General features: G+C 49.4%; 1 protein-coding gene across 1 annotated transcript in view; it reads left to right on the top strand.

Moving 5' to 3' along the window:
• Positions 1–552: 552 nt before the first annotated feature.
• Positions 553–10,305, top strand: part of HRAS (Harvey rat sarcoma viral oncogene homolog) — a 19,640-nt gene continuing 9,887 nt past the window's right edge. Inside the window, exons 1-2 of the mRNA XM_010023684.1 lie at positions 553–621; positions 9,836–9,987. Coding sequence (XP_010021986.1) covers positions 9,877–9,987 — 111 coding nt within the window. The 5' untranslated portion in view covers positions 553–621; positions 9,836–9,876. The remainder of the gene's footprint in view (positions 622–9,835; positions 9,988–10,305) is intronic.

The raw sequence follows: 10,305 nt of genomic DNA, 5'->3' as shown, positions 1-10,305 counted from the left end.
GTAAATTAAATGGCTTACTAATAGAAGAGACACTCTCGGAAGTATCTGATTTTGGCTGTTTGGGGTCACTCAGGCTGTTCCTTTGAGCTCTGTCTCTGAATGAACTTTATGACCAGCTTTTTATCAGTGTCTCATTGGGAAGGCAAAGGCAAGAAGGAAGCTCTTTTTCCCTCATGCCAAGATGGACTGTCCCTCATGCATAGCTAGCCTGTGGAGATGATACTATTGCACCTGTGCTACTCTACCCTCTGTCTTGAAAAATGAGGGAAAAAGTAATGCTATATCACCTTTCCCTGGAAAAGATGAAACTTTAGAAGATATGATTAGCAGCCTGTGATATAGCACATGTGAAAGAGGATGGATGGGGGTTGACTCTCCTTTTCCCCTTCCGTACAAGATCCTAGGTTCTGTCCAGGGAAGCTGGGGAGCCAAACTGGGTACTAAAGAAAGGGTACCCTAACATACATCTGTCTGAGTCCAACCCACCCAGGGCTGGCTGTACCCACAGAGAGGGATCCTTCTCACTCTTCCTCTGTGTTTCTTTTCCTTCTAGGGGGACTTGAGCCATCCCCAGACAAGAGGACCCTAATTTCTCTGTGGGGCCGGTTAGTCATCCAGAGGGTGAGTGCTGTATGGGCCTATGCAGACTGGGCTCCTGCTGCCCCAAACTAATTTGTCTGCTTTTCTGCTGCTGGCCAACAGATTCCATTTCTTTCCACCCAATCCAAATGCCTCTGGCTGGCTGTCAGGACCTTTTTGCTGCAGGAGCTGTAGTACAATAGGGCATGTGCTGTGTGAACCATTTTATTTCTGGAGACTAGAGCTTACCAATATTCATGTAATATTATTGGGTCCAAAACTTGGCCTTTTGAAAAGTCCCTTATCAATTAAATACTAAAAGAAAAAAAATTCAAAATCTAAAAGCATTATCAAAACAATTCTTTGAACTTTCCAGCTGCAGACACCCTGTTTCCTTATCCATTTATTTGCTGTAAAAATATATATGTGTCAGGATTTAAGGCAAGCAGGAAGCTGAACAGCCAAACCGATTTCCATTGCAAATTCTTCTCAGTGAAAATGGCTTGGATGAATTTCCTGAAACCAGCTTTGTAACATCTCCCTGTCAGCTGTTGTTTTGGATGGACAGGGAAGGATGGGGAGGGAAAGGAGAATGGAAATCTCATATGGGCAATGCATTTCTTGATTATGGGGTATGTTTTTTTTGCCTGATACTTATTGGTAGTTCTCAGGTTGGGACTGGCCCTTTTCTAAATGGTACACAAGGCCACTCACTGTATACCAGCCCTACCTGCATCTCACATTGTGTATCTGTGCATCGGAGCATCGTCTGTCTCTCTGCCAGCTGCCTGTGCCTACAACCCAGTTGTGATTTCATTAGCATAGTTGGAGAGCAGGGTGCCTCTTACAGCACTCTGTGCTTTCCCACTTGATGTGCCTTGTCCCCCCAACTGTCTCTGCCCAGAGAAGCTGGGTTGGGGTGGAGCTGCCAGCTCTGACAGCCCAACACAAAGACCCAGCAGGAGACCAATGGCTTTCTCATCCGAAACTTCTACTGAGAGCTTTGTCTCATGTGAAGACCCTGGGTGGGAAGTCACGTTGCCTGAGTTTAGTTCGCAGCTTTACAGCCCATTGATGACTTTGGGCCAGTCCCTTGTCTTGTCTTGTCTTGTCTGCATCCCCCTGCCTATCTGTACAAGGAGGAGGATGGTATTTCTGATCATGCATGGCCACCAGCTCTAGCACTGGGTGCTCTGTCTCTTGCAGCTCAGTGTTGAGATCTAAATTTGTCCCTTCTTATGCTGTTGTAGCAGAGAGCCAGGGGTCTGTGACATGCTGTAGCATGATGGTGGGACTGGTGGGTCCCGGGAGAGGCTGTACCTTTCACTGGCAGCTTGCCTGTGGCTGCTCCTTTCACCGAAAGGACCAGGTAGAAGATAATCATGTACCTTAGGAAACCAGCCTGAAGACAGCATCTCTTGTAATCCTACCCCATTACTGGGCAGCACTTACCCCAAAGCCTGATGTTCTCTGTCCCTGTTAATAGCTGTAATTATAGAGATCCACTTACACTGGTGCTATGTCCTTGTCTGGTCCAAGTTTCTGCTTCATTGTGCCTTATATTTTGTGGGAAAATCAATACAATTTGGTACTGAGTCTAGCAAATCAAGAGATTGCTCAGAGCCTGGGTTCATCGTTACCTACCACACATTTTAGTGGTTACAGTTAGTATCATCTGTAATGTGGGTCTTGTTTTAAAATTTCCTGCGTATCTGTCCATCTCTTCATGTGCTCAAGGTACATCATGCTGGCTTTACGTTTATAGACGGCACGTTAATGTGAAGGAAGGTTAAAAGCTGCCTCTTGAGCTCTGCCTTGGCCTCTGCGTTGCGCAGAGTATGTTCTTTATTTGTTTCTCTGAAGTGGGCTGGGAGGCCTGGGAGAGGTCTCTTTTCCAGGGTGAGGTGGAGAGCTGCCAGCCCAGCCTATGAACCACCTTCCCAGCCCTGGGAAGATGGAGAGGAGATGAAAGCGGAGGAGCCCTGGCAGTTTGCAGTCTTCTGCATGTCGGCAGCGAGAGCTTTTCCTCCCCCACACCGTGTTCCCACATGCGTTGGCAGAGTCAACACTAGGTCCTACGTCCTGACTGCAAGATAAGAGCTCAGTTTTTATTTAATCGTCCCCTGTTGTCCCAGCCTGCTCTGTGGTGTGTTCATGCCACCATGCATCCACCTTTACCAGGCTTTTAGGCAAAACCGCAGCCTCCTCTTCCCTTATGCAGGCCACTTCTGCTCATCTGGAATCTCAAACAGCACTTAAGTAATAGATGGGCATGATTTAAAAATAGCTTCTTCAAAGGTGCAGAGACCTGGTGTTTTCAGCTAGTTTACTTGGGTGCTGGCCCAGGTGCTCTCTCCCATCTGCTCGTGACTTTTTTAAGGGTCTGTGTTCAGCAGTGGGGTGGCACATACCATTTGCCTGCCTGTTTCCTTCAGACTTTTCTGTGGACTGACACAGGTAACCTGCAGAGCAGCATGCTTTCTCTTTGGAAGTTAGCTTGGAAGATTGGTTCTTCTGCAGAGACTGTGGTGGGATGGGCTTCTTGCTTTCAGGGAGAAGGGTGGAATGGTGATGGTGGGAGGTGAAGATCCCACTGCGATTCGCAAGCACATCTCAGCACATGCCAGAGTTTCCTGATGGTGTGCTGTTCCCCATGCTGTGTTCATGATGCTGGAGACTTAGGCAATGAGCAATCCTGGTTTATAAGCTCCTGAGGTAAGGGGCCTCCTAATCTTTCTTTGGAGTATAGTAATTTTGGTGGCCTGTATTGACTGGGGGGGCAATTACTTCATCCAGAGGGAGAGCTCTTGGGTAGCTGGTTTGTTTGTGTTCCTGACTTGTGTAGGTTGGTTGCTGTTTTGGGTGGTTTAGGCATAGCTCCCTACCAGTTGTTCTTGTTAGAGTAAGCTGGCAACAAAGAACTTTACTAAGAATATTTGTTATTGGAGAGGAAAGCAAGGACAGTGTAGAGGGACCTGCAGCTGAAGTAGGAACCAGGGACAAGAAAATGGGCAGCAACTTTGGTGAGGATGGTACTGTCTTGTTCCATCTCTTGTGGAGCAGGAAGATGAGCAGGGACTTCACAAACCCTTTGTGGCTGGGTAGTCTCTGGCAGAGGGGTTGTGTTGCCAGAGGTGCTTCAGCTGGAAACTGTGCAAGGGCTGGGCCTGGTGCAAGGACCCGTCTGTGCCTGTTCAAGACCTTCTGCATTCTGCAAAGCCATGGCTTGCACCTTGCTGCTGGGACATGTTTATGGCTGCTGTGGAGAGGCAATCCTTCTCTTCCAGACCTGTCTGTGCCTTAAACCTGCCCACAGCTTTCTGCTGTTCTTCCTCCCAGGCCTCGCCTTGAATGTATGCCTGTGTTTTGAGCCTCCTACGTGATGTCATTCCTTAGCTCTTTTTTTTTCTCCTCTGGAGCAATATTTTTGTACTCAGTTTCTTAGGATAAGCTGCCTCTTCCTTCAGATCTTGAAGAGCTCGCAGGATGTGGAAGAAGCCGTTCTGTTCCTCTTAGGCTTTTTTCTTTTTTTCCCCTAATAGAAGACATTTATTATCTCCAAGTCTTTTCTCCAAAGCGGGGCCACCATTTTCAACTTCTATCACATCTTTCTTTTTTCATCTGTGGGCTGCATTGTCTGAATTTGGGGGTACGCAGCCAGCAAGCCAACAACAAGCATATTGGGTTGCATTTGCAGCCCACTTGTATATTTAAAAAGCAACAAGTAGATTAAAATGAAGCATTGGATAGGCTGCGATTCATAACAGAGCATCAGCTTGCCAAGCTCATTTCCCTAATTTCTTTCAGGCTGGGCAGGCCATGGAGAACATCATCACTTTGATCCTTGAGTGAAAATGAAAGGTGGCATTTCATTCTGCTGGAGAGGTTCCTTCAGAGGCTGTATCTTGTGATGTTGGGGATAGTTTTGGTACATGAGCAAATGCAGGAGCCTGGACTTGCTGGATTCCTGACTTGCACGCGTGGTAAAGGCTGAGATGAGGGTTGTTCTAGAGGACTGCAGACCACTTCTGCCTGCTGGGCATCTCTGCTGAAGGGAAATAAAATCAAACATAGCAGCATTTATGGTCTAAGGGCTTCTTGGTTCCTGTCCACAGGGCTTTTGGAGGAAAGGGTGCCCAGTCTGAGATGTGCTCGGAGATTTGCAGAGGTGAAACTGACTTCTGATGCCTTTAAATGCAGAGATTCCCATTTCACAACTGTTCAATGAACAGTTGTGAAATTGTTGTGGCTGGCCTCAGTACAACACTGCTGCACAAAAATATGTCTCTTGGCTTGTACAGTTGGCTTGATGTCCATCCTGATGGAGAAACAAGGTGATGGGAGGAAAGGGAGGACACAGAAAGCTCCCTTGGTGATCCTGTTGGAAGGGCGTCAGAGCCTCCTTCATGTTGAATGCATTGGAAACCCACTGCAAATCCTTTTCACTTGGCACCTCAGATTTTCCTGAAACTGTGGTGGTGTGATGGGACATACTGGAGTTCTTCACCCCTGCTTCTGCTGAGTGAGTTTCTGGAGGCTTTGCAGCCAGGTCCCCAAAATCACCTTTCCCCCTGCAGAGGAAGCTCTGTGCTGGAGAATAGGGACCATGAAGAACATCAGGTTGTTCTTTGCAGGACAGCTGGGTCCTTGGTAGCCCTTGTAACCTTGATGCCTACACCTGGTTTAGGTCTTAGGCCTGCAAAAGCTTGTGCCAAGCATTTCAGTCCTTGCTTCTGTGGACAAAGCCTCCAAGCTGCCCAGCACACATGGGCAGGGGAGAAGGTAAGGAGATGTGCCTTCTGCCCTCCCCTACACCTTCATCCCCTCCCTGCGAGACAAAGGCAGGATGCTGATGCCCACCAGGGCCGGGTGCTTGCTCTCTTGGCTTCTTTTGTGAGGCTGGCGGATGTTTCTTGCTTGCTGGAGCTGTGTGGCTCTGACTGCTGGGCTGGGAGCAGCTGCTGCTGCCAGGCGGAAGCACTCGGCAAGGCTTTCCTAGACAGCTTTGAATGGGAGCCAGGAGCCCTCTCACTACAGGAGGAGATCCATGAGGTCAGGAAGTACAGCAGCAGCGGCAGCTCTGGCTCCACGCTGGGGCTGTTGGCTTGGTACACGGATCCCAGCCCTCGTCTTTCCCAGCAGTGCTCCTGAACGGCTCTCCTCCTCCCTATCTTGCTCAGCGATTTGTTGGACAGCCCTGCACAGCTTTTGGGAGTGCAACAGTTGAGTACTGCAAAAATGACAAATCTGGATAGGCAGGGAAGATGCCAGATGGCAACCTGTGTCAGAGTTTCAGATCTTGAAGAGCCTGCAGAGGATGGAAGAAGTGCTGTTTCTGCAGTGTGTGGGACTGGGAGGCTGTGCTTTCGTGTTTCCCTCTGTTAGTTTATGGTCAGTTCTGTCTGGGCTCTGCATTAGCTGCTAAGAAATAGAAGCTTGTGTTTATCCTCCTTGGAAATCCTCATATCAGGAGAAGCTTTCACAACAGCCAACAGGCTGTAAACCCCTGTCTGGTGGGTCTCCAGCCTGAGCATGAAAACTTGGAATGTCTGTTGCCACCTCTCAGGCAGGAGCTCCACTCTCTCCTCTGCCTCTGTTTTTTAGGAGAGCCAGAAACACTGACTTTGGAATGGCTGTTTCTTGAACTAGCTCAAGTGGTGGTGGTGATGTTCGTGAAGCATCAAAACCTGTGCATATGTCAATGGGCAGCCTTGTTCTTCTCATGTTCGGGAGCAGAGTGTGATGCGGAGCTATGAGGTGGTGTTGGTAAGGTCAATTTAGGGATAAGAGCAGCTGCCTAAGTCTGTAACAAACGGCCATGTGGAAATCCCTGCTTTCCCTGCAGGTTTGGCCAGGTTCCCTCTCCTGGGGCATTTGCGTGTGCTCTGATGAGCACTTGGGTCTGCACATTCCCTGTGAAGAGCCTGCAGCATGGATCCTTTGGGAAAGGGAGCAAGCTTGCCTGAACACTGATTTTTAGCACACATTAATTCAGGCAGCTCTCACGCCCAGAGCTGTCCATCATTCCCCACACTCTCGCTCTATATTAGGACATGTTTGCAGCAGTGGTATGAAACAGTCAGGTGGGCTGGACTTCACCGTCCTCGGCAAGCTGCAGAATCCCTTCTGCCATTGCTGGGGAGAGGATGGCATGTGGAGTGGTGAAGAGTTGGCCAAGGTGCAGCAGCTTCAGCTGCAGTCCTGAGCTGGGGAAGACCCTTAAGCTGCTGTGTATAACCACCTCGGCCCCCACATCCTGCTGCAGTGCGGACCAGGAGCCTGGTGTGGCTGTGTGGGCTGGCGGTCTTCTGAAGGGATAGGCCAAGCAGTGCCTTCCGCTGCGGTGGTCTCGAGGGAGGACCCTGTCCTCAAGGACTCATGTCTTCTCTTCCCCATATTGAGATTAGGCTTTTCTCACTGCCTTAGCAAGTCTCATAGGCCTGGGTTGTTGTGCAGTTCCACTTGAGCATCATCATGGCAGCTACTTCATCATCAGCATCAGATGCAGAGCAAGGTCCATTGTAGCCGCTGCAGGCCTTTATTTGCAGCCTCTCTGTGTTTTGCTGGGGGTTGCAGATCTCCCTGTTCTGTATGAAAGATGGGAGCTGGTTGCAGAGACCCTTTTGTGTTCATCTGTGAAGCTGTTCTGCTTCAAGAGCGATCCTCTCCTGGCCAGCAGTGTTTGGTGGAGACGGTCAGTCAGTGTTTGCTCCTCAGTCCCCATTTCAGCCTGTCACAGTCCCTCATGGCAGTTGTGTCTTCCTGAGAGACAAGAAGCCTGTGGTGCTGATTTCTCTTATTCCTGGGAAGTAGTGTATGTGAGAAGTTCATATATGTGAAGATATATGCATTAATGGAGCAGAGCAATGTGCACACTCAGTGTGATCACAGATTGTCTCCTGTAGCCTTGCTTTCAAACTGCTGCTCTCCCTTGGGCGCCAGAACAGACGCACATCAGACTTTTCTGGGAAGCAGTGGCACTTTCAGGTATGGACTTCGGGTATCACATTATTTTCACCTCATTTCCTCCACAGTGTCACTTTTCCAGAGTGTTTAACAACCTTCAGCTTTTCCAGCAGTGAAGAATGGCACAGTAGCCAAAGGACATTGTGGTTTTTGCTCTGGTTGCCCTTTTACACACCCTCCTTTGCCCTTCTTCAGGACTCTGGATGCTGAGAGAAGGGCATGAGCTTTGTTTGCCTTCCTGCTACCGAGACAGCAGCTCAGAAAAGGTCTTTGACAAGAGGCGGTTGTGTCTGACTGCTCCCAGCTTGAGTGGGTGATTGAACTGTCTGAGTGGTTTAAGGTTGCAGTCTGGTGGGGATTGAGGCACAAAGTTCTGGCCTCGTTTCCATTAGATCTTTGCGGTGTTAGCAAACGCATCAGATGCAGGCTGGGTCTAGAGTGGCCTTTGCTGGCACACTTTGTACCGGCTTCCATGGTTTCAGGAGCTGGGCTGGTGAGCCCAGGGAGGAGGATGGAGTGATTTACCATTCCCGGGGGGGGGTGTTTTCCATTCCCGGGGGGGGGGGAGTGGCGGGAGTCTAATCGCTGGGCAGTGGTGTTGCAGGCTGCGTTGGGTGGTGATGGGCTGGGGGAACCATGAGCCGGTCTTCGCGCTACCTGCTGTCTGGGAGATGTCCCCAGAGCTCACAGGTAGTGGCTGTGGACGAGTGTCTGATCCTGAGGTGACTGGCAGTGGGCAGGGGTTGCAGTCCAATGAGGGGGTCTTCCTGAGTTAAAGTTTGTTCCTCTTGGTGGAGATGGAGAAGAAATTCAGGGGATGAGGTGTGGGAGTGGGGTGAATTTTCTCCTGCTGAGGGGCCGTGGCAAGCACACAGTGCTGCAAAAGCTGGTTTGCCTATCCTGACCCTAATCATCATTCCCAGTTAGTACCTTTTATGATAGCATCTCTTCCTTCCCTGTGGGACATGCCAGCTTCATCTCCTGGGAGCAGGGGTGCCTCTTCTGCTCCCTCCTCCCTCCTGAGATGGCCACTGTGTCTGGAGGCATTGTTAGCTGGAGGACAGGGGGTGTGGATGTGCCACCACCTCAAAACTGCCTTGTGGTTTGAGGTTTTGACACAGCGGATGAAGACATGGAGCTAACAGTGGGGGTGCTGGAACTCTTCCCTGCCCCCGTGGACGTTGACATCCAAATCATGTTGGCCAAGGCTTTCAAATCTATACAATGATTCTGGATGACCAGCTTGAGATAAGACAAATCAGAAACAGTGCTGATTTGTCTCTGATTGGTTAGTCTGGTTTTCACTTCTGGAAAACCAGACCTCTTAAATTGGTTAGTGTAGGGTTAGCTTTTGATTTACACAGCCTGATTTCTTATTGGAACACTTCCTTACCTTTTGAGGTGTGCTTGGGGAATATGTGAAGTTTGCATCCAGTCAGGCTGAAGGATTGCAGCGTATCACAGCATAAACATGGTTTTGTATTAATTCTGATGGATTATTTCACCCTTTTAAAATTAACTTTTATTACTAGCAGAGAGTATTAGGTTAAATAGCTCTGGCTGTTGCAGTTCCATGCTGTACTTTTTAGACCAAGTTTCATGGGTTTAGGTGAGGCTGTCTCAATGTTTGAGACCCCAGAGCATTGGACCATAAAAGCAAAAGAAAGACAGTGGATCCTGGGGGTGCAGTATGGGGTCACAGGCTGAAATAAGGGCAATTTTCTCTGGCTAGATTCCCAGGATAGTTAAATGTGCTGGGTGGGAAGAAGGTAAGAAAGCCTTTGACCCCTGGGGCATGGGGACCATCCCACCATCTCCCCATTTCCAAGCCACGCTGGCCAGGGTGGTGGTATGTCTGCAAACTTGAGATGAGAGACTAGGAAGGTAATTCCATAAAGCTACATTAAAAACACTTTGTATCCCTGATGGTCATTTGATGGTTTTCACCCCAAGGAGCTGAGGGGTGGCTCTGCCAACCATAGCAGAGGATTGGGTTTACTTTGTCCCATCTTCAATCCCTACTGAAGGCAAGCAATTTAGAAGACCATTAAAACCTTAGAGGCGGTATCCCCTTGTACAATTAGGTGTCTCTGTGTTACAGCATGCCAGATGCCAGACCTCACAGCATTTAGGTGCTCCTGGGATGCACAAGAGATACCAGGAACGCTCAATATCCGAGGAATGAGGCTGTCCTTTGCAGATTTCTGCCTTTCCCAGCAGAAAGGGGGGCTGATTGCTCAGCCCTGCTGCAGGGGGGCCCCCTCTCCTAATACTGTTTATCTTCTTGTAGGTGGGTGCTCCTGGAAGTCCTGAGCTGGGGTCGGCTGGAAGATGACTGAGTATAAGCTGGTGGTGGTGGGAGCTGGTGGTGTTGGGAAGAGTGCTTTGACGATACAGCTCATTCAGAACCATTTCGTTGATGAGTATGATCCCACGATAGAGGTAAGTGGCTCTGGGCATGGAGTCTGTCTGCATGTCTTCCTCTCATTCTTCTCCACCTTGCCTCCAATCCACAGTGTGCTCAGCTTGGTCCCAAGCAGGGGTGAACTTAACTGAACTAAAGCAGGGGTGTTCCTCTGCTTCACAGAGCTATTCTAAGTCTCTATGCACATGCTCGGAAGTTGCAGTGACTGACTTGTGCCTCCTGCAGAAGGACAGTGGTGTCTGCTGAAAAGAGACTGCAAGGGAGGCAGCAAGAGAGGGCAGAGCCAGGCAGTGGCTGAAAGACAGCACAAAAGTCCTCCTTTCTGCTGAGATGAC

This window comes from Nestor notabilis, unplaced genomic scaffold, assembly GCF_000696875.1.
Source record: "Nestor notabilis isolate BGI_N333 unplaced genomic scaffold, ASM69687v1 scaffold19641, whole genome shotgun sequence".
NCBI lineage: Eukaryota > Metazoa > Chordata > Aves > Psittaciformes > Psittacidae > Nestor > Nestor notabilis.
The sequence above is the reverse complement of the archived record's forward strand: the minus strand, read 5'-3'. Positions and strand labels throughout refer to the sequence as shown.